The sequence below is a fragment of the Pinus tabuliformis genome, chromosome 1_1 (assembly GCF_031772625.1).
Source record: "Pinus tabuliformis cultivar Carrire ecotype Pingquan chromosome 1_1, CPIR1, whole genome shotgun sequence".
Lineage (NCBI taxonomy): Eukaryota > Viridiplantae > Streptophyta > Pinopsida > Pinales > Pinaceae > Pinus > Pinus tabuliformis.
In genome coordinates, this window is record NC_142297.1 from 997,664,498 (window position 1) to 997,689,857 (window position 25,360).

The 25,360-nt window shown below is 40.5% G+C and overlaps 1 protein-coding gene across 8 annotated transcripts in view; it reads left to right on the plus strand.

Annotated features, from left to right (window-relative positions):
- Positions 1 to 25,360, plus strand: part of LOC149217953 (uncharacterized) — an 81,822-nt gene that overhangs the window by 55,122 nt on the left and 1,340 nt on the right. The window contains exon 5 of one of the 8 annotated variants that reach the window (XR_016251294.1): positions 24,971 to 25,050. The exons of 6 other annotated variants lie outside the window; for them this stretch is intronic. Coding sequence is in view for 1 of the 2 variants with exons in the window: in XM_089393096.1 (XP_089249222.1) it covers positions 23,630 to 23,722 (93 nt within the window). In the remaining variant the exon portion in view is untranslated. Of the gene's footprint in view, positions 1 to 23,629; positions 23,778 to 24,970; positions 25,051 to 25,360 lie in introns of those variants that run through there. One more of the 8 variants, XM_089393096.1, reaches the window with a different exon arrangement.

Sequence of the window (25,360 nt, forward strand, 5' to 3'; positions counted from 1 at the left end):
TCGCTCTTGATCTCTCAACTCAACTGATGCCATCTCTCTGAAAAATTCGAATTCCTCCTCTTCTCCTCTGCGCAGCGATTTGCACTCCCTTCTGGAGTGAGAAATCCTGTACACAGCTATTGTTGCTCTGCTAGGAAAATTTGAACTTCTTGGCTAGAAGTCCCCCGAGGAAAGAATTCCCTCAATGTGTGCTCTTCCTTCCCCTTGACGCTATTTGCACTAGCAAATTGCTGCAAAATCTGCGTCCCAGCTGAAGATTTGCTTTGTAAGGAAACTGCTGCTACTCCCTTTGCCTCTAGTACTCTTCGGTCTGGATAATTTTATTGTTTGTCGACTCACTCAGAGAGTTAAAATTCCCACGAAAAACTAACCCTTCTGGCCAAGGAAATATGCTGCCCCTGAGGGTTTCGATTTTATGCCTACGTAGAAATTCGAACTGCCTCCTTCCTTCTGCGTTGAGCTCTCTGACTTACAATCTGTGCTCTCATACCATGTGAAAATTCGGTGACCCGAATTCCTAGTGCAACCACTGATTAAATTTCTCCTACTTGTTAATTTCTGAATCAAGTTATTTACAGTGTTACACAATAAAATTCGAAATAAAATCTATTGCAACCTTCACAATATAAAATACTGCGGAAAAAAAACACTCACAAGAGAGAAATAAACACACAAAATTACACTATTGTTTTTGGACCAATGTCCCCGGAAAAACCCAACTTGGGAAAACCGGTGCAACAACCAAGGCTTTTATTATTATGTAGTAGTAATCTGAGTACAAATCATTAGATGCTCAAATTGGTAATTTGATACAGAGAATAAACTGGCAAAGAGGTAGTGAGAAATATTCTCACACTGTCACTGGCAATCCGAATCTGATCCAGGCTCTGAATGGCTAGCCCCACGCTGCCTTTGCGCAGTCTCTGTGTCAGCCTACGTAGATCTACGTCACAGCTTCTAGGAACTGCGTCACCCTTCTAGCTAATCTTCTTCTGATTGGAACTTCAACCCTCTGGCCCTCTAGTCTCACACCCTGGCTTCCGGCTCTAGATCTCAACTATTCCCAGCAAAATACAGACTCCCTTTGAAGCTTTGCGTGACACTGCGCTGCCTCTCTGAACCTCTCGTTTCCTTCTATGCCTTGCACTCTCCGGGACTAGAAAATGCTCCTCCGGTCTACTATCCCTGCCCCTCACTGCAAGAAGATCACTTAGTCTCTCTCCGGCAACTCAACACTGCTACTCTTGAGAAATTCGATCCCTAGATCTCACTATCTCGGTGTGTTCCAAAGTGCGCATCAAGCTCCTTCTTATAATCTCTCGTTAGAGAACCAACGACCAAGATTAAAACATAATCAAGGTCTAAGATTAACTGGGAGTTAATCCTCGTCTTCTTTAAGAAGATTCACACCAGATTTAATTAATACCCTTTAATTAATCACATTTCCTAAGTTTAGACTTAGGAATACATTAAAAATGATTAATTATTTTAATTAAGCCATCTCTAGGTGGAATTTTTCCAAACGATTTTTGGGTCTCGGAGAATGCATGTGTCTTAGCCTCTCTGCAAAATCTCGAGGCTAGAGCACATCCGATGCTATAAAAATCAACACCATGTAGTCTATCGAGACCACATCTCCATGTCTTTAGTTGAACCCTCTGCTCCATGATCTAGACACCCACAACTCCCTCTTAGTTGCTTTGTTGTGCACACTCTGATTCACTATCCCTCAAAGTAGCTTAGATACCCTCTGATACCATGTTGTTTTTCCACGACCTTAGCGGAGCACCCAGGTGCTATGGAGAATACTGGAGGTCGGAGTTTTCAGAACCCCTTTGCAATTGCATTTTGAAAGGCCCTAATGAGAAGGGCTTTCGATGCGAACTAGCACATGGTCGTGAGAGATCGAAAGAACCCAGAGCAGAGAGAAGATTTAGCACCTAAGTGCTATGAACCATATCGGGATGTGAATATTGGAACTCCTGTGTAATTTCTTTTTGAAAAAGTTTCGATGAGAGGGGCTTCCGATGTGTTGTTGGCATTTGGTTACAAGGACTTAGAGGAGTGAGGGCGCAAACTAGGGACAAGCACCTAAGTGCTATAAAGATCATCGGGAGAGGGAGACATCGTAACTTTGTTTTAATTTCAATTCGAAGAACTTCGATGAAAAGAGCTCCGATGCGTTGATGGCTCATGGTTGTGGGAGACTTAAAGGAACCAAGGGTAGAAGAGAAAATATAAAGGGAGATAGGCCCCGACAAGAGCTCGAAGGCTTTAGCATGCAGGCGCCAAGCCGCTGATCACGACACTCGGTTCAATGGCGGAATTGTGATAAGAGGGCTAAGCAAAAAGGAGCTATGGGCATCAGAACTTTTTGATTTCGTAATGTTTATTCTCAATAGAGTTACAATGGACGAAGGCTTCGATACCACAACCCCTAAGCGCTATACCGATGGTCACAGGCTGTGGTTCTATGGTGAATAAGTAATAACGAGCTGAGCACAAAAGAGTGTCGGGATGTTGTATTTTCGTAATGTCATTTTAAATAAAATTATGATGTGCCGCGGTTCCGAAATTGCACTATGGTAATGTTACAGGATGTATTGGGCTCTGATAATGTATCACAGAGATAATAAATGATGAATGGGTCGACAACTATCAATTTCGTTCAATCACCAGTTAGTGCAGAGCATTCCCAACGCCACCTCGCAAAATCACGGCTAGTTCCAAAAGGGAATAATCCAAGCGGTTAGAGGAAGAAAGCGACAAGAGAAGTGGCAGGAAATTGTAGGAGGAATATCACAACAGAGGCGTGGCTAGATCATCAACCCACCACTAATCCATATACTAGAGCCTGAGTCCACCTAACGAAATCAGAGGAATCGATGTCGAGATATTTTGCCGTGTCGATCATGACACCTCCTGTTTCTCATATTTTATTAATTTTTGCATTTTTAAGAAAAGAATCGGATCTATTATGTACTCATTAGGACATCTAGAACATTCACATGCTTAGGCAGCTGGTAGTTTAGACATTTGTAGCACTTTGAAGATATTTTGTAATGTTTGATTGGACTCTCTCCCTATAAGGAGGGAGGAAAAAATCATTAGAAGGGTTTTGGATTTTCCGATTCCGAGGGTTCTATTTTCTTGCCCCTGTGGCTGTAATTGTTTTGCATATTTTGCAAGTTTGGTCCATGTGACATGTATTTCATTCTAAAAGATCAATGAAGAAGTTTTGGTGATTCCAAGCATTTGGGATATGCAGTATGTGTTCTTCCTCTGTATTTCACTTCATGTGTGTTTTTCTTCTTCAAAAATTATGTAATTATAGCTGCCGGATTCACTCTTAAATCCTAGATTTACTTATGTTGTAGTAGATGGTACCTGTGAAATTATAGATTTACCTATGTTATGTGATGGCAGATGGTACCTGTGAAATCACAAATTTACTAATGTTATGTGATAGCAGATGGTACCTGTGAGATTGCAGATTTACTTATGTTGTGTGATAACAAATATTACCTAGGAGAGATTGAGTTGAAAGCCTTAAAATTCACTCCATAATTTATGCACTTCATTCCTTTTACCTTTTCATGATTCTATTGGGATTTGTTCCATAGGATTCCGTGTTTATCTAGCGCTTTGCACTAGGTTCCTCCCTTACATTTCTCCTTTCCATCTTTACTGCAATGACAAATTTAAGCTGCATTCTCTGTGTGTTGGCCACCAGACCTGAAACATTTATTCTTTGGAATGATACATTGTTTATGTGCATCCTGGATCTGCCTCTGAGAAAGGAAATTGAACCAAAATCTAAATCATTTTACATTCATCTCTTGAGCTGCACCGAATTATCTTCAAGAGAGACTAAGATGTCCTAGGCATTGACCTCTCCTCAACCCGGGGGTTGTCTCTAGGAGCTACAACATCTTTTGGTGCCATTGCCAGGGAGCGAATCATAATATTTTCCTTGGGTACGACATTTTCTACATTCCTTTTGTTAGGTGAGCGAAGGAAGTGTGGGTTGAAGATCTCTCACCTTGGCGACTCCACTGTTTAAATCTTCTTTTTAACCATCCTGACTTTCAAAAGGCCTCATACTCACTTTGACACTTCTTGACAAAAAACTCCCCCTGAATTCGACCCTGAGATATCTCACCTAAAGGGGTTTTCAAAATGGCTCTTCCTGCATTCTTGGCCAACAAATTTGCCCCATTAGATTTTTCTTCCATCATTGGTTACCCCCATCATGTTCCTCCATTTCAAGAATGGTCTACCTATTTGCCTAGATTCAATGGAAGCGCAGATGGAAGCCCAAACCAACACCTTAAGGACTTTCATGAATGCATGGAGCAATAGGGTATTGTTCATGAAGATGTGAAAATGAAATTGTTCATGTATTCTTTGGATAAGGATGCTAGGGTTTGGTACAGAACACTACCTCATGGCAGCATATCTTCTTTGAAGAGCTTTCACATAACATATAATGATTTTTACAAAAGATTATATCCACCAGCTTCTTTGTTTAAAGATTGTTGTGAATATTTTAATGTTGAAAATCTTTCCAAGACTAATGATGCTATTGAAGATATTTGTGGAGCTCAACTCTAAGAAAACATATAATTGTGTCAAGAAGCACTGTCCAACGATCAAGAAAAGGAAGAAGGAGACATTGTTAAGTTGCAAATAAACCCTCAGAGATCGTATTTTGTTGAACTTGATGGTTCTCCTTTATATGATTTGTATGACTCAGATGGAGAATTGGGTGCTGCAGAACCACAACAGTACCAGTCACGGGAAGCTGCGAAAAAGAGGAAACTGACAATGGGGTTAACAAAGAGGCTCCAGTTTATGATTTACATCCTTCAGATGGAGAACGAGGCATTAGCATATGCCCAAGACAACCAGAAGAAGAAACTGATTCCTAACACATAAAGATAACCTCTTCTTTTGAGTATATATCAACAGTTGTCTGTCAATTTTATTGGCCCATGTTTATACCTACCTCTGTTTTTGAAGTTCAAGAAGCTAGTAATAAATTTGATGAAGATTCTTCGATTTATGATTCATATGATTCAGAGGAGGATGAGATTGTTGCAGATTTTCAAAGGGATTTGCTTACCAGCAAGTGGGGAGAAGATTACCAGCAACAACTTCTTCAAGAAGAGCCCAAAGTTGAAGAGCCAAGCAGTGTTTGTGGCTGCCTTTTGCAGAAAGATTCTTGCCTGGAAATTGTTCAAGAAAGAGAGGCGGTTGTAAATTTTTCTCATCAGTTCTATGATCCAGTAGCTGACTATATGGCATCTTTCTTTGGTCAACAACAAGTCTCAATTATGGGGTATGTATTAAATGTTTTACTTGAAAATTCAAATGGTGCATGCCTATTTTAATTGCTAACTTTCTAGAGAACAATGGCATAAGGTCCAATACTCAAATGTTGAGCTGGTATCATTGGAAGGTTGACTTCACTTGGGTGAATTGAGCCTTGGACATAAGTAGGAGCTGTACATAAATAAGCTCACTATGTGAGTGTTTAATTTCTAGTTTTTAGAATTTGTAGTTCTGCATTTCAAGTATTATGAGGAGAGGACTCCCAGCAAATAAAGTTCCACAAAGATTTTTTGGTTTTATAGGTTCAATATATTTTTGACTCCATGCCCAATGGTGAAGGCTACTAGTCTACAGGTTCTTAGCACCTTGCCAGCAAGGCATTGTCCCCAATTGGAGCCAATGTTGTCACCTGTCATACCATCTTATATTTGTGTCAAATGGTCCTATTTTTCATCCCTAGTGCAGAGAAGGACAGGTGCATTCTTGGTTGACTAAAGGGAAAGCCAAAAAGGAGAGCTGAAATTGGAGGTTGAAAACAAAGGGAGAACCAAAAATCAAGAGTCGAAATTCAAAAGGGAGAGCCAAAATTCGGAGGTCGATATCCAAATGGAGGGCTGAAATTCGGGCGCTGATCATATCGAAACCTGATATCAGAAGGACCGTCAGGCAACATATCGAGACTTAGGGATATCGGAGGTTAGAGCACAAGGGACCTCGGCGGTCTATTTACAAATGTGGACCCGAAATTGAATATCAGAGCAGGCAGTTGGAAGGAAGGTTCATCGGAATTTGAATTTCGGGGGGTCGATCATTTCATAACTTCGGGGATCGGAACCTTGTAACTCTTTAAAAGTTTGAATTATGTTATAAGTGCCGAGGTTGCCGAGAAGGGGAAATACTAAGGTAATCATCGCGAAACCAAGGACCTCAGGTACTCTTTCTCTCTCCTCAAGACGGGACACATGGCAGCAGGTGATTGGCTCCGAGAAGTTGACGAGGTAGATGACGTCTGCGTGACGTGGTTGTGTGGTGGAAACATGGCAGTCCGTTTCGGCATTTTTGGGGGCCCAATGGGGCAAATCTAGGTGACTCGTGTCACTACTAACGAGGCACCACATGGAGATGATGATGTCAATGTGATGTCATTTCGGAGGTTGGTTTTTCAGAGGATGGATTTTTTGTAACTCCTGTCAATTTTTTTTATAAAAAGTTTTGATCTGATGAAGGGGCTCCGATGTTAAGTGACATTTGGTCATGAGGACTCAGAGGACCAAGGGCATAGAAAGGGTGGAGCACCCAGGTGCTATGGAGAATATCGAAGGTCGGAGTTTTCAAAACCCCTTTGAAATTTCATTTTGAAAAGGTCTCGATGAGAAGGGCTTTCGATGTGGACTGGCACATGGTCGTGAGAGATCCAAAGAACCCAGGGCGGAGAGAAGATTTACCACCTAAGTGCTATGAACCATATCGGGAAGTGAATATCAGAACTCCTATGTAGTTTCTTTTTGAAAAAGTTCTAATGAGAGGGGCTTCCGATGTGTTGTTGGCATTTGGTTACGAGGACTCAGAGGACCAAGGGCGCGTACCAGGGCTAAGCACCTAAGTGATATAAAGATCATCGGGAGAGGGAGACATCGTAACTTTGTTTTAATTTCAATTCGAAGAACTTCCAATGAAAATAGCTTTGATGCGTTGATGGCTCATGGTTGTGGGAGACTTAAAGGAACCAAGGGCGGAAGAGAAAATATAAAGGGAGATAGGCCCCCGACAGGAGCCCGAAGGCTTTAGCACCCAAGCGCTGAGCTGCTGGTCATGATACCTAGTTCTATGGCAGAATCATGATAAGAGGGCTAAGCAAAAAGGAGCTAGGGCATCAGAACTTTTTGATTTCGTAACGTTTATTTTAAATAGAGTTACGATGGATGAAGGCTCCAATACCGCAGCCCCTAAGCACTATACAATAGTCACAGGCATTGGTTCTATGGTGATTAAGCAATAAGGAGTTGAGCACAGAGGGGCATTGGGACTTTGTATTTTCATAATGTCATTTTAAATAAAGTTATGATGTGCCACGACTCTGAAATTGCACTATGGTAATGTTACAAGATGTATTGGGCTCTGATAATGTACCACAGAGATAATAAAGGATGAATGGGTTGACAGTGATCAATTTTGTTCAGTCACCGGTTAGTGCAAAGCATTCCCAACGCCACCTCGCAAAATCACGACCAGTTCCAAAAGGGAATAATCCAAGTGGTTAGAGGAAGAAAGCGATAGGAGAAGTGGTAGGAAACCATGGGAGGAATATCACAATAGAGGCATGGCCAGATCATCATCCCACCACTAATCCATATACTAGAGCCTGAGTCCACCTAACGAAATTAGAGGAATCAACGTGGAGATATTTTGCTGTGTCGATCATGACACCTCCTGTTTCTCATATTTTGTTAATTTTTGCATTTTTAAGAAAAGAATAAGATTTGTTATGTAATCATTAGGATAGCTAGAACATTCGCATGCTCAAACAACTGGTAGTTCAGACAACTGTAGCACTTTGAAGATATTTTGTAATGTTTGTTTGGACTCTCTCCCTATAAAGAGGGAGGAAAAACTCATTAGAAGGGTTCTGGATTTTCCGGTTTTGAGGGTTCTATTTTCTTGTCCTTGTCGCTGTAACTGTTTTGCATATTTTGCAAGTTTGGGCCATGTGACATGTATTTCATTCTAAAAGATCAATGAAGAAGTTCTGGTGATTCCAAGCATTTGGGATATGCAGTATGTGTTCTTCCTCTGTATTTCACTTCATGTGTGTTTTTCTTCTTCAAAAATTATGTAATTGTAGTTGTTGGATTCACTCTTAAATCCCAAATTTACTTATGTTGTAGCAAACTGTACTTGTGAAATTACAGATTTACCTATGTTATGTGATAGCAGATGGTACCTGTGAAATCACAAATTTACTAATGTTATGTGATAGCAGATGGTACCTATGAGATTGCAGATTTACCTATGTTGTGTGATAGTAGATAGTACCTGGGAGACATTGAGTTGAAAGCCTTAAAATGCACTCCATAATTTATGCACTTCATTCCTTTTATCTTTTCATGATTCTATTGGGATTTGTTGCATAGGATTTTGTGTTTATCCAACCCTTTGCACTAGGTTCCTCCCTTACATTTCTCCTTTCCATCTTTACTGCAACGACAAATTTAAGCTGCATTCTTTGTGTGTCGGCCATCAAACTTGAAATGTTTATTAATGGATTTGCCTTTGAGAAAGGAAATTGAACCAAAATCTAAATCATTTTACGTTCATCTCTTGAGCTGCACCAAATTATGTTCAAGAGAGACTAAGATGTCTTAGGCACTGACCTCTCCTCAACCTGGGGGTTGTCTTTAGGAGCTACAACAACAACCACGGGCTCCATTGGAAAATTGAGCTAGAAAATTGGAATTGCTTCTTCTCTGCAAATCAATCTGACTTGGCAAAGTTTCTCTTTGCCCTGACAACTCCCTTTGCCTCAGTCAACTTGCACTACTGGAGAGACTGTGTCGTCCCAAGAGTAACTCACATTCCTATTTTGCAGTTAAAAATCAATCTCCCTTGCCACTGAGAAACTAGAAATCTTGTGAAGAAAATCCTCTGGAAATCACTGTCCAACATGCTATCACTGCGCTACTCTGATTCTCCTGCCAGATGTTGTAGCTAAACCAATTTGCAATTCCACCGTGCTACTCTGATCTCACATTGTTGATGCCTCTGGGGTGCCTTTGCGCTGCTATCACTGCAATAGTGAATCTTGATCTCACTGCTACTTTAATACTTGGGATTCCTTAACAAGGATAATGGTTCACCTGATACACAACAACTGGATCTGATCTACTGATCAAATTGTCCTTGGTTGTAAATTAGATCTCCTTGTTGCTCCATCCTCGAATCCTACCTGATCTGGTGTAATGTTCCCTTTTTTGGTGTACCTTATGGCATGGATAGGATGGACTTCCAGAGTTGGGGGCAAACAAGTCACATGTGCAAGTTGGCATCCTTGACGGGACCAGGGGCTTTTGGAGGGGGTTTGTGGAGTTTTTATGAGGTACAATGGCATTCGCTTGGTATATTCCATTATCCACATAATTTGCTTTTCGTTCCATTGTATTTCGACAACTTTCAAAAAATAGAGTTATTAATGGGCCTCACTCAATTAATTACGCTTAAGGTGGCATTTTGGGAGGAATACTTGGCAGAACACCTTAGTGTAATAGCTCATTGGAATTAGAACGAGAAGATCTACAGGACGGGATAGTTAGAGGTGGTTTTGAGTGACCTGAGGAGGCATGGTGGCCAATTTACCCTTTTCCCTCATTAAAAATAATATTTTAATTGAAACAAAAGAGGGAAAAGTGCTCCATGATTAAAATAATAATGAAATAGGAGGTTCTAGAGGGGTCCATCAGATTTATAAAAGAGGAGGAGGAGGCCATTAGAGGACATCTTGGATGTGATATTACTTGTATGAGAGGTTGAGAACTCAATTCTCTACTTCATTGGTAGCCTCAAGACGAAAACCCTCAGGTGATTCAGTGAGGTTGGACGAGTACCCACCTTCCCTTGGTGAATTCATCTAGAATTCACAGGAAAGCTTAGCAGTGCAGTTCAGTTCAATTTGGAGGGCCAACATAGCAGTGCAACAGATTAGCTTGGAGGCCAACTTTTCATGTCATCTATTTTGGTTGTATGTTCATGTAGCCCTAATGTATCTAATATAATAAAGTTGAGATTGTTCTTGTTCATCTTGTGGTTATTTTGTCGTATTATATTGGTTATATTTTTACATGGCAATGTTCTGTTAAATGAATGATAATTTTTATGGGAAATTTCTGGTTGAGTTGAATTTATGCAAAATTAGTCAAATATCCCATTTGGAGTATTACAGTGGTATCATAGCTGGTGTTCCTGTTAGCCTGAGGGTTTTAATGACAGATCAATGCCCTATTGTTGCATGCACAATAATTATTCGACAATTTAATTGTGACGCCGACCAAGATTTATTAGAGGAAGCACATTGTATCTTTTAAGTGGTCGACTCATTTCGTGGCCGTGTGGTACCGACTTACCCAAGCCTATAGTCGAAACAACAGACTCATTATTCATAAAGGGGCCATCGTATTATTTAATTAGAGGGCTGAATTTCATTTGGTTTTCAAACCCAACCAAATTTCTTAAATGTTGTGGGAGTTAAATCATTTTCTAAAGTTAAATTTGGAGCTAGGCAATCAAAACACGTGATTATCGCTATTGAATGTGACTGGTTGCAAAGACAAGTTGAAACGAAATTCTGAGCAGCCAGTGGAAAATTTACAAGAGTACAAGGTGCATATTATTCTTATACGAGGGTGAATTAAAAAGGGGCAAATATTCTTGTTGGCTGAATTATCAATTTTCAATATGCCGTATTTTATCAAAGTTAACCGGGGGTTGATTGCATTGTTTGTACGGGCCGTGATTGCATTATTGGTATCGACTGTGAGCCATTTCTAAGCACACAGTAACTCGTGGAGTAGTAAAACCGGTGGCAACAATATTGGCGGCCCTGGAGATGTTTTTGGCAGCGGGGGCTTGTTTTGGAGATCGTAGCCACTTGTGCGTTCGTGATTTGCTGTGAGAACCATGAGCAATTTTTTTGTGTTACATTATTTAAGTGGGAGTCGATTAAATAGACTACTAATGTCAATGCAAAGTTATGATTTAATGCTGTTGTGTTTGACGAAACAACTATTTGCAGAGCGAATTGAAGAACTGAATGCTTCCTTTGATCGAATCAAATTATCGGGGGTACGTGAGTTAGAGGGATGGAGCAAATTTAATCAGCATGTTGTCTACCTGCATGAGATTGTAATTGGGTGTGCGTAGACCCTGTCGAAGCTTGTGATTGACAGCATGCAGAGGTGCGAATAGATCATCATCAAATTAACTATGCGATGGTCACCAATGAACAAGTTGAAGTTTCAGATATGATCGGCGCATGAATTTTATTGTGCACAAAGGTGTTGAAAACCAATCGAGGGTTGAATCCTTGAGTAGAGTCAAGTCAGGCAGAGTTCAATCTTGTGGGTGGTCATTACCCCAGGCAAAATTTTTCTCCATCTCATGACAATGACCCGGTTGATCCACGCTCTGTCAGGCATCGACATATAAAGAACAGTTGGAGCAAATCACGTCAATCTTTGAGATCGGCAGTTCCTGAGTCGGTTGGCAATAAACACAATTATGTATAACTTTGATGAGTTGATGGCTGAATCAGAACGAAAAAACGTGTGCGTAAGACAATGATTTAAATGTCGATGTACGTTGGCCCAGGTAGCGCTACTGCATAGTCACTATTGCAAGCGTATGTTGGGCTAATAATCTCCGCGTGCAATGTCTCTCGAGCGTTTGACTCAATGGCAGTAAGCAGCGTAAACAACTACAATATATCAGTGATCCAGTGTAAAAACTGTGTTGCGTTCGATGGCAGTCTGAGGTTGGACGCCCAATAGTTTTACACCCTACCCATTGTGCACCAACATATGAGTGTTGGTGGTACAGTGTGACCTGAGCAGTGTTCGTGATCAGAGGCAGAATATATTTGGCTAACACTACTGCTATTACAGAGAAGCAAATTTAAGGAGGATCTTATAGTGCAACTGTAGCTTATGAGGCTGTAGCAGAAGAAGTATTCTACAGGGGGAACCGAGTTTGAATTGAAGGAGCCACCAAAATATTCCAAGTTCTAGATTTAGAGGATTCTCTTATTTTTTCCTGTAGCAGCTTACCCAATGATGCTGAGTTATTTTTAGAAGCATAATCTAGCCCAAGAATCCTTGGAGGCAACTTCATCACATTGCATTTAGAGAAGCGTATGGTCTAGGTTCTTATACCCATTACATTAATTCTTCATATTTTGGTTGTGGCTTATAACTGAGTGCTGTGTATTTTCTGTGTTTGTATGATCATAACTGTCATAGCAATCTCTTATTTGGAAGCACCAAATATTATATTTCACCTGCGCTGTTAGCCTCTATGTATTGATGTTAAAACCATTCATGAGTTGAGTCATAGTCTTGATTGAGTCTGAGCACTGTTAAGTTGTTTTCATGGTAGAGAGTCCATGGCTACTATCACCATTGTATGGCTTTGTAAATGTTGAGTTGAAAAGTTTGCCAGTCATAGCTTGAGGTGTTTGCCATCATTGAGCAAAGACATGGATCAAACTTTTATAAACTCCCTTAATAAACCAACAACAACAAACAACAAACCCTTCTCAAAGGGGGTCTATGCCATAATTCAGAAAGAATAGCCAAAGGATGTGCAGAAGGGGCAGGAAATATGGCACAAAATATTTGCACTTGGGACAGATTTGAAGCACATGAGAGTCACATGGAAAGTCCTTTTCAAATTAGATGAACTGAATGCACTCCTTTCCGAAGTGAACTAGTTAGAAGGGAAGAAACTCATTTGGGCTCTAAGACCAGCTATGCTTGCTTTCATACAACACAAGTTCTTGGAGGAACCTTGTGAAGGGGTTAGACTTTCAGTTGCATCTTGTCTCAGAAACATCGAGAGACTACCCGCACCTATACCTCCTTACAATGATGATGCTTTGAGGGGAGTTTTCAAGCTAATAGTAGAGACTTTTTTATGACTTAGACGATAGTGTAGGCTCTACCTTTAGGAAGAAGCTTGAGGTTCTAGAAATCATGGCCATGGTTAGAACATATGAAATCATGTTTGATTTGGGGTGTGATGACTTGATCCATTAGATGTTTCGATGCTTCTTTAACATTAAGAAACATCATCCTGACACGGTGAAAACAAACATGTTGTCCATTTGTCTTCAGTTATGGGACCATGATGCCATTTGCAAGAAGATGCAATCTGAGTTGTTGGCCATTTGGAGGAAGGAACAGTCGATTTCACCTGCTGCTTATGGACTAACCGAAAGGTTGGTTGAGTAGAACATTTTGCTGTTCAGAAGACAGATGACCAAGGAGGAGCTACTCAAGATTGGTGGACCATGTAGCAAGGATGAGTTAAGGAGGAGGGTTCTTTGCTTCATCTGCAAAGAATCTTGGGGACTTGACCACTCATGCTTGAGAGATGCAGAGGTAGAGCAGGAAGATATTCCTTTTGTCTTTCAGGATGAGGACTCTTCTTTGGATGAGTTTGTGGGGTCATTCGAGGATGCCTCTAGGGAGCATGTCCAGTCATGTGGAGTTGTTGACAACAGGCCAGATTTATATTCTAGTTTGTATGGTGAGCCGTCGGTGGACCCTATGGGAGACATTCAGGATGATGAGTCACCAGTGATGATTCAAAAATGAGCAATATATGGTGGAGCATGAGTCAGCTCAGGAGGATGATATGCACAGTATGCATGATGAGCCTTTTGGGGAGAGCCTGTTAGAGGTTCATGTTGAGCCCATGAGGGAGGAGGATGAGAAACCATCCTTGGGCCCAACCATTGATGAGGGGTGGGCAAATGTACAGACAACTAGCAGGGTGGCAGTGTTTGCAGACAGATGTCCTCAGGAGGTGCTAGGGTTTGACGAGATAGTTTTGTAGGAGCTTGGTAGACTGGAGGAGCGTGGAGTTTTTAGCCAGATGAGGGTGGATCTTTTCGAGATGGTGGTGCATCCATCTTTGGGCCGACCCACTGATGAGGTGCAGGTACTTGCATAGGAAGCTGGTAGAGCTGCAATTCTTTAAGGGAGCATCCCTCTCCAGGAGTACATAGACAGGGCTTGTAGCACATCTTGCCCATTTTTGCCTATTATAGAGCGAGGGGCGGGTTTGCTTAGACAGATCTTGTTTATTGACTAGATAGATCATCCTGAGTTGAGTAGGGACCCATATCAGCCTAGTTGACTTGTTTCTTACACAGGTGCCCGTGCATTGGATTGGCGAGAGATCATGAGTTGGTACCCTATTGATGGAGTATCATTTTTAGTCAGGAGCATTGCACTGTAGGAGCCCTTAGATGTGAGGGGTACTACATGCTCCAGTTGGCAGCAGGATGTAAGCTGGCCACTCATCAGTGTTTTAACACAACATCAACATGGTGAGATTGACCTTGGTCTATGCCAAGGGGTTGATTGGAGAGAGGTGTTGAGTTGGTATGCGGTGGATGGAGCAACACTCATGATTGGAGTTATAGCACAACATGAGCCATGGAGCGTTGATACTTGTTCTGGGTGGCATTGGGATCCAGGAGGATTGGTTGATGATAGGTTTAGTCAGAGATTGGTTTGGGATTCGGGCATTGAGGGGTCCATTCATGGTGGGTTGACATAAGGGCATACCATCACTCAATGGTTTGTATGGGATCCGAGCATTGGGTCTCAGCTACATTGGGCCACCAGACTGGTCCATAGGTTTGGATTGCTCGAGGGCAAGCAATCTTGGGGCGGGAGGATTTGTAATGTTCCTTTTTCTGGTGTACCTTATGGCATGGATAGGATGGACTTCCAGAGTTGGGGGCAGACATATCACAGGTGTAGGTTGGTGTCCTCGGTGGGGCCATGGGCTTTTGGAGGGGTTTTGAAGAGTTTTTATGAGGTCCGATGGCATTCGCTTGGTATATTCCATCATCTGCACAATTTTCCTTTCGTTTCGTTGCATTCTGACAACTTTCAAAAAACAGAGTTATTAATGGATCTTGTTACCCACCATTTTGTGGGTGATATCCCTAGGATATTTTTTTTTCTCCAAGATGGTCCTCAACCTGTAGCCAGCAGCTCCTTGCAGCCACCAATTAGCTCGTTGCACCATTTCTCAGCCACCCGAGCTAGGCATGTGGTCCTTCACCCATTTTTCATGATCGTATGTTTGAAGGTGGGCCTCCTGAACCTAAAGGTATGACTTATCATTTGGTAATTGAGTATTATAGCTTGCCTATCATGAACACATCTGGGCATGGATTAATGGGAGGATTTAGCGGAAAGAGTGGGCTAGGTCTGTGCTTTTGTCCCATAGACCTCTTTTGGATGTTAACTTTGGGTCCTAGTCCCGTGGGATCTCTTTTACTGACCTTTGGGTTTTAGGGATGGTACTACAAGGGAAACCCTGATTTTGGTTTCGTGGTCCCGCTCCCTCATCCACATATATCACTCCCCTCCCACTCATTATAACCCATTCATCATTTCTTGCACTTGGGTAGGGTTAGCTTGCCCCTTCCGCTTGCCCACACCTTGGGTTAGGACTAGAATGATGGCCCAGAGGTTGATGCAACTGAAAAGAAAAATAAAAGCATAATTGGCCACAATCAACAGGAATATGTACCACAAATTGCAAAAGATGTTTGGCACAAACACATTTAGCATGTGGGCAAAAGCCAATACATGAGATCTACCCCATCATCATGGCCATTACCCTGGTTCCTATAGGCCCTAGATGAGCCTCCTTTATCATTTAAGAACCCATGATTGTCCCAACCCGTGGTAGGCAATGAACTGCCCTACCTTAAAGGGGGTATCCACTGCTATATCTCGCACATTTGGCTCTTATCCCTTGAGTCCCAAGTAGTGAATTAAAGAAAAATCATAAAAGGAAAAGGCATATAACGAAGGGTGGAAAAATCAAGGTCAAGGCACCTCATGTACCACAATTGTTCCCTCCTATACATTATATACCCAAGTGTGGGCTTCCCTTTTATTAGCTACCCTTGTACCCCAGCATGTGGCCCAGGGCTGCCCCTTTTCATCCCCTACTCCATTCATCTCTCTATCACATGCCACCACCCTTTAAAGGATGTACCTTAGACATACTATCCGCTTTAGAAGTAGAAACCACCTAATAGGATACTTGGTTAACCCCATTTGGACCTTAGAGACATTAGCACATGCCAAAGCCCACTATGGACGGGCATGCCGTTATCAGGTCCCCACCTGTTGTCCATGGTTTGTAAGCTCTTTTACTCGATTTCCTTGATGACTTGTTGTACTAGAAGGCTAGGGGACGCATTGGATCTTATGCAGGATTGCAGGTGGTCTCCATTTTGGGTTTGGTCTCCCTATACAGGGTCCTAACCCTCTAGAGGGCTACATTGGCACATGTAGGGTGTGTGTTGAGAGCTATGGGCCTCCACAATAGTAGACAGCACTCCATGGATCCCCAAAGATGTTTAGAGATTGCTCGAGATTCACCTATTGGACGAGGAAGATGCACCTAGTTCACCTTTGCCCAGCCAGCCCCACAGTTGTACCATGCACTTGGCAGATGACCCAAGACTTGTATGTTGATGTGGCATCACTTATACCATCATCTGAGCCCTTACAGATGGTCTACAGGAATCTTCGACTTACTTGGAGACCCATGAGGTCACTTGTGTGCCCTCACACCCATTGGGAGCACCACAGGTTTATTATGTGGAGAACAAGGGGCCAACCCCTTGTCCATTACTTTTGGAAGTCCTGTTCATCATTATGGCACTTATGGACTTCATCAGGCCTCTTAGAGAGCCCAACGACATGTACTATTGATCATTCGACCTCTTGAGAGGCTTGTTATTTTGTTTATGAGCTAGTTTGGTGGGCTTGTCACCAAAAGTTAGTTATTTGCACATTATTTTTATTTTAGGGGCTAATGTAGGCTCAAGTAGCTAAATCGAACTCATTAGGAGTGTATAAATACAAATGATGAGAGTTCATTTCTCATCATCACTTGGTTTGGACTTGTATCTCTCTTGAGATTTTCGCTATTCCTTCTTGGTGGACGAAATTTTGGAGCATGGATGAATTTTGATGTATGGATTGTCTTTTCTTATCTTGGAGCTTCTTGATTGGCAAGTTTATTGGTGGTTGGATATATTCTCTTACATGTAAGTACAAATTTAATGCTATTTATTCTTTTACTTTGTCACATACATTGATGATGAGATTTTCGCTATACTAGGGCTAGTTGCTGCATGCATTTATTGCGAAATTGTGGAATTATGTTTCTATATAACATATCTCTATGTATGGGCCATGTATGTTAAACGAATTCTCCTAGGGATAATTCTATTGTTGAATTTATCTTGACAAGCCATCTTACCTCAGAAAACGAAGTGTAAAAGCTTTAAGGTCACTCTCCTTTGCCGTAATGACAAGCGAAGTTGTCCTTGAAACCTCCTAGACCTAGAAACGAGGTCCATCTTCATATTCTTCTTGAATCCAATCTCCCCAAAGGATTAGGCAATGGTCTACCATAAGGTGATCACTTAAAGAATCATTTTTCTTCACCTCTCCTTTATTCTAGGTCTAGCCACATTAGGGCTCCTAGGGCATCATTTTTCGACAAACCACCCATAGAAAAACTTGATCTCTTGGCCTCTATTGTGCTGATGTGTCTCCTAGGCCTCCTCCAAATTTGAGGGAATTTTGACGGTGGGGTTGTGAGATATCAGATACCCTAAGCCCTAGCCTTGAGATTAGTTTTTGCCCTAAGTTTCTCTAGGCTATTTCCTCATAGGGATCATTTTGCACCTTTAAGTGAAAATCACTTCTTTGATCCCCTTCTCCTCCTAGTTTAGGTCAATTCTATCATTGGTTGCTAAACTCCCTCCTCTTGGCCTAAACTGGGTCCACTTGGTCCTGTGTTGTCCCATACCTTATCAAAGTTAATTATACAATAAACATTTGGGGAACCAAGGTCTATAAGGATTTTAGGGATTGTGAAACTCCTTTACAATTCACATTCCTTAAACCTAACCCTTAAATCATCATCCCCTTTACCTAGAAGACTTTGTATCTTGCTTAAAAGGCAAACAAGTCCCACTCTTCACTCTCCTAGGAAAGGGTCCTTGAGATCACTTAACATCCCATCTTAGTTGATATATCTTCTAGAAGTGAGACTCTATATATATTGGGTCTCTTCCCATCGGTGAAAGTCCATAAAGAGTAGGAAGCTTTAACTGTGGTAACAATGGGTTTTAGCTTTGTTGTTGCTCTAGACCTGGCAAGTGCCCCTCTATGACCCCTTGCTAGTTTGAGCGGTAACATGCCTAACTCAATTAATTACACTCAAGGTGGCATTTTGGGAGGAATACTTGGTAGAACACCTTAGTGTAATAGCTCATTGGAACCAGAACGAGAAGATCTATAGGACATGATGGTTAGAAGCAAGGTTGCACGAAACGTGGAAACGGGTATGAGTTTCCCAAACGGGAACCGATACGAAACGCGACCTCCCCAAATTTTGGAAACGGGGGGGAAACATAATATATATATATATATATATATATATATTAGGACATTTAAGAAATATGTGCAATCATAAAGCATATATGATACATTCTAATTTATTACATTATGATAAAATTGTCAATTGTCAATGCATAAACTATAAGTCTCTGAATTTACATCACATTTACTCATTAATGATCACATAATGAAAATAGAAATATCCAAAATAAGCCACGAGAAATTTCTAATTTCCTGTCTCGTGCTTAATTGGGAGTCTCCTCCTACATAGTCGAACGACCTTAGTGCTCTTGATTAAATACAAGTTTCATACCCTAGTACCCTACATGCTCTTGATTATTGGGAGTCTCCCCTGCATAGAGGGCTTGGTTCTCTTGATTAAATACAAGTTCCATACCCTAGTAAATGATAAAATCCAATGGAAACATTGCAATCCCCCCAATCCTGAAATCCTGAAAAACAGATAAGTCTACTGGATTTTGAGTGAGATCTAAAATTCTACTTTCTCCATATGAAATCCAATGAGGGCGAAACCACTTTAAAACATCCTGAGTCATTTCATGGTAATGTTAAAAATTTAAGTAAAAGGATGAAAATGAAAAATAAAGGAGAATATCACTTTTACTTTAAGAATTTAACATTACCATGAACTGCATATGCCTCAAACTTTCTGATGAATTGCATATCAACACTAGGGTAAAAGTTCACTTTTATAACTTTAGACAGGCATCTAGAAGCAACTAGAAGTCATTAGGAAAACCTAATAATAAATTAGAAAACAAATTAAAAAAAAAAAAAAAAAAACATAAGTTACAAGTGGAAACATGCATCGCACGGCCGTGAAACGCATTTCAGGCCGCACTGGCCACGTTTCCGCATTGAGAAACGTGCCAATACGGCCGAAAACGCGTTTCACGACCATACCACACGCGTTTCAGGGTTTCGTTTCCGTTTCCGTACGAAAACGGCCTCCTACCTTGCGTTTCCTGCAACTTAGGTTACAAGTGGTTTTCAGTGACATGAGGAGGCATGGTGGCCAATTTACCCTGTTCCCACATTAAAAATAATATGTTAATTGAAATAAAAGGAGGGAAAATGCTCCATGATTAAAATAATAATAAAATAGGAGGTTCTAGAGTGGTCCATCAGATTTATAAAAGAGGAGGAAGAGGCCATTAGAGGACATCTTGGATTTGATATTACTTGTATGAGAGGTTGAGAACCCGGTTCTCTACTTCATTGGTATCCCTAGGGCGAAACCCTCAGGTGATTCAGTGAGGTTGGGCGAGTACCCACCTTCCACTGATGAATTCATCTAGAATTCACAGGAGAGCTTAGTAGTGCAGTTCAGTTCAGTTTGGAGGGCCAGCATAGTAGTGCAACAGATTATCTTGGAGGCCAAGTTTTCATCTCAGCTATTTTGGTTGTATCTGCATGTAACCCCAGTTTATTTAATATAATGAAGCTAAGATTGTTTCTGTTCATCTTGTGGTTATTTTGCTGTATTTTATTGGTTATATTTTTAGATGGCAATGTTCTGTTATATGAATGATAATTATCATGGAAAATTTACGGTCGAGTTGAATTTCTGCAAAATTAGTCAAATATCCCGTTTGGGATATTACATTTGGCATACTGGAGTATCATACTCCTCTTGAGGATACTATTGCTATAAGTGCGAATTCATCCTCCAGCCTAGAAGACATCCTCAATCTCTGCTGAAGCAACTGTTTGCTTCTCCTTGTCCTTCTTCCTCTTAGGACATTGGCTGACATAGTGACCAAATTCACCACAGCCAAAAAACTTGACCTTCGACATGTCCTTCTTCTTTTCTCCTTTCGAGTTTTGTCCCTAGCTAGGACCCTTCTTTGCTTTGACTTTTCCTGCAAGAGTGACATTCTCTTGTTCTTCCTTCACCTAGGTCCTTTGTGACTATTGCTGGTAGCGCCCTCGACTAAGTTGAGCCTCAACTCCTCCTGAGTGAAATCACTCCATAGGCGATCCCAATCTTGAAGCTTGTCACGCCCATAAACTACCTGGACAAACGTACACCATTCCTTGGTAGCCTCGTTTAGTGCTATACACACTAGCTCGTCATCAGTTGGCTTCTCTCCTACTACAAAAAGTTCATCTCTGATAGACAGAATCCTGGTGAGATAAGTGGTTACATCTTTGCCCTTGTTCATCTTGATGGTTCTCAACTTTTCTTTGAGGGTCATTTTCCTTTTCTTTGACGAATCCTGGTACAACTTGACTATGGCATCCCACTTCTCCTTTGTTGTTCCCTTCTCTGCGATATGTGGAATTATGTCATACTTGACTCCATCCAGAATCATCCTCTTGGCTTTGGTGTTATCCCTCCTGTACTCATGAAATTCGATGGGATCTGTTGGTACAACAATAAATATTGTAGTAAACTCTTTTAGATCATGCTCGTCCAATAAAAACATCTTGGCCTTCCAGATACCAAAGTTGGAGGCTCCATTTAACCTGTCCCGATTTCTGAATCCTGTTGCGACCATCTCTGGAAAATTTGCGAACTCAAATACACTGGAGAAATTAATAAACTGGATTATGAAACCCTTGTGCTTTCTCTTCCAGGCCCTGCGCTGATTTACTCTTGTAAAACCCTTTGCGACAAACCCTCTGCGCTAAATCAACTCTGATACCATGTGAAATTTCCACGATTGCAACTACTGGGTATTCTTCTCCTAACTTATGAGTTTATTTGTCTTCTGTAAATTAATTTACAACAAATAACGAATAATCTACTACTACAATCATCACAAATAAAAATGTTGCAGAAAATAAAATACTGGAACTAAGAAAATAATGCACACAATAAATCTGACACCAATATTTTTGGACAATCGTCTTTGGAAAAACCCTATAGAGAGAACCAATGCAATAGATGAGGGTTTTAATATTATTATTATTATTGTTAATCTTCAACAATTTGAAAGTACAATGATCTGCTTGCCTGATATTGGCAAAGCTCCAACAAATAATAATCTCCACTGGCAAAATAATCAGGAGACTTAAAGTCTCATCTGTAAACCAACTCGGCCTCTCCCAAGCCACTCGCACTTTTCCCTGGCACTCGCACATCTTGCTAGAAATGTGCCCTGCAACTTCGGGATAATTCACACAGCCTTCAGGAATACCTCCTTGCAAGTCGTTCTACCTCCAACAACTCCTCTGACCCACTAACTCATCTCTAGGTGATAGATCTAGCACTAACAAACTGAAACAAGCTCCTCTGGGCAACTCACACTGGTTACATGCACTAGCTGAATCAACCTCCTTTGTAGATAAAATTCGGTCTCCTCTTCTTGTCACTAGGACACTAGAAAATATGAGGAAATCTTCTTCAGAATCCTGCTCTCAAATCTCTGCTGAAACCTCTTTGTCGGTGTCTCCCTTTGCTTCAACTGTGCCCTTGTTGAATCACTGCAATTGGGTGAGTGCTGCTTGAATCTCTTGTGTGTCTTCTCCAAATCCCATCAACCTGCTCTTATAATATCTTGTTGGACTCTCAACTGCCGTGATCTAATCGCAATCGATGACTAAGATCATCTTGACTCCATCAAGTGACTTTTCCGGAGATCTTTAGAGCAAAATCGATTTCTCTCAACTAATATGATTTAATTAACCAATTTTCGTAAGTTAGACTTAGGAAATATTCAATTATTGGCTAATTAATCTAATTGAGGTGTTTCTAAGGTTTTTCTTGAGAAAACTTTTTTGAGTTTTGGCTATCTCGTGTTCCTTATCCTCTTAGACACCATAGAGACTAGAACAACTGTCTATTGCTACCAAAAACTAACATCCATAAGTGCACTAGAGAATAAGAGATTAGCGCAAGGATTAAGGAGGCTCAAGTACACAAGGAAGGAGGAGTAAGTTCGAGAAAGAGATCAGCAAGTTTGCAGATCAAGTCATGGAATCAACAAAGGATCAACTGTGTGCAAGAATCAAGATCATGTTGTGATCAAGGAAGACCAAGATCAATCATATTAGCTGACATTTGTGTGAGAAGTAGAATGCTTGCTCAAGAGATATAGAATGCTTTGTAATAGATTCAATTGCTCCAAGGAAATCAATAAAATAATCACATCAAGCAAGTAGGTTTTCCTGAGAAAAATAAGTGTGTCAATTTGTGCGATGTGTTTTTATTCCGCTACATATGAATTGTTAAGAGATTGTGTATCTTGGTGAAAGTAAACTAGTTTCAGTTTTCAGTTATTCATCTAAGTAGTTGCAGAGTTTTCATGGAAATTTAATAGGAGGGTCGAAATTCTGGGTGGGACATTCTTGGTAGTAGGGCTGAGTTTCTGGGCATATTTTGGGAGGCCGAAATTCGGCCTAGGCAGATCAAGAGGGTTGAAGTTGAAGGGCAGAAGATTGACTTGACAAGAGGGTTGTTTGACCAGGTTTGACCATAGCATTGTTGGTTAGTTTGACCTCATAGTTGACTAGCAGTATTAGGTGTATCTCTTGTTGAACTGAAGAATTTCTCTAAGGAAAAGGTTGCTGGGTTTTCCCCCAAGTGGGTTTTCCTAGGGTAAATATTGTGTTCTCTTTGTGCATTGTGATCTCTACTATCCTTGTGCATTTATGGTTGAATTTCTGAAGTGTAATTGCTTAATCATAAATTGGATTTGCTAAAAGAAGAACTACCTCATTAGAAGTAATTATGAGTATTTTTGAAATTAGTGTTTGTATCTATTGCACTTGAAAAATCAACAATGGTAACCAGTTGATGCTATTGATTTACCATGTGTCACAGTTGGTGACCGGATTGTGGTGATTGGATTTGTTATAACCTTTTCTTAGAGAAATTTGTCAACATGAGTACATCTAGTTAGTCATTATGAATACTTCCCTAGCTAAAAGGGAGTGTTGAATTTTGTAGCTATGGTCCTTGAAATATATAATGAAAATGTAAGACATGTTCTTCGTGTTATTATAGTTGATTAATCCCTGAAAAGATTAATGTACGACATGTTCTTCATGTTGGTTTCAAAGAGAAAATTTTGAAATTTGAAATTTGAATTTTTGGCTCCAAACTTGTCAAGTCGGCCCTCCTTCAAGTCAAATCAACTCTAGTGAAGAGACACCCATTCAAGCAGGCAGAATACTATACACAGAGCATTCAACCTCCTCTATAAGACACCATTCAACCTCTCGCAAGACAAAAAATATTATGGGCATCTTAGCAAAGAAGAAGGATGAAGTAGGGCGAATTCATCTCGAGCAGTTCTCTCCATCTCCTTGAATTTGCATGTGTGACTCTTTGGGCATATTTTGGGCAGCAGGGCCGAAATTCTGGGCAGATTATTATGGGCAGCAGGGCCGAGTTTCTGGGCATATTCTGGGAGGGCGAAATTCGACCTAGGCAGATCAGAGAGGGTTGAGTTTGTTGGGCAGGAGATTGACTTGACAAAAGGACTGTTTTGATCAGGTTTGACCATAGCATTATTGGTCTGTTTGGCCATCATAGTTCACTAGCAGTATTAGGTGTATCTCTTGTTGAGCTGAAGAATTTCTCTAAGGAAAAACTTGTTAGGTTTTTCTTCCAAGTGGGTTTTCCTAGGGTAAATCTTGTGTTCTCTTTGTTCATTCAACATTTTGATCCCTACTGTCCTTGTCCATTTATGGTTGAATTTCTGAAGTGCAATTGCGTAAGGATAAGCTGAAATTGCTAAAAGAATATCTACTCCATTAGAACTAATTATCAGTATTTCAGAAATTTGTGCTTGTATCTATTGCACTTGAAAAATCAACATTTGGTTGTATTTGTTCTCATTTCAGACACATACATGTATTTCCATATATTTGCATTTTTGTGTGTGGTGGTGTGTGTATATATGTAAATATTTCCTATCTGAAACCCTAAGTGTTAGCTCAATCTGTTGAACCATCTTCATAAGGCATGTTCCTCATGGAAAACCTTAGATCGGAGGTTCAAATCAGGTTGAGTCTCTTGGGGTTACCAGCTGCTGTTTTGGCTGGCAGTTAGGCACAATCCATCCTGCAAGGGTTTCTTTGGAAGAAAACATATTGCCTACCTGCAGCTGTACAAACACTCGCTTAGAGTCATTTCTGTAGTGTTGTATACACATTGTACATGCAATTACACAAACACATTTAATATTTGAGAATGTTGTGGCTGTAGTTTTCCACAAAAAAGTAGTGTGTGTGTGTATCTTGAAAGGGGGAGATGGTACATGCATAAATGCATAAAGAATACTGTGCTTACACCCCATGATTTGCTTTATCACTAAATTGTAATAAAAATTTATAAAGAAGGGAGATATCAATAGACGAATTATACTGTTTTAACTACAAAAAGTTATTAGATAATCTTAAAACGTATTAAAAGAAATTATAGTATATACTGAAGTTGCACAATATAGGGAAATGGGTAGGCACTGGGAAGGTGATCCCCCAGAATTTGGAAATGGTGAAACATGTTATCAAAGAATACCAAAAACATGTAAGTATTTTGAAAAGTAGATTTAAATTTTTTTCTTTAATTTTTTATTTTATAAATAGCAGATTATCTTGAAATAAAGATTAATTTTTTAGAAGTTTTCTTTCTTTTTTACTGTTGCCATTGGTGTCAAATTAATATCCAAGCATCATTATCAAAGGTTTAATAGCAAGTTTGGTTGTTTGGACCAGTCCCAGTATTCATTTCCTTAGCTGATGCTTACTTTTTGAGGCCGAAGCATGGGCTTTAGGAGGCAAATTACACTTGAAAATTTGAAATGCCACCTGCCATTTCCTCTTGCATTTCCAAATTG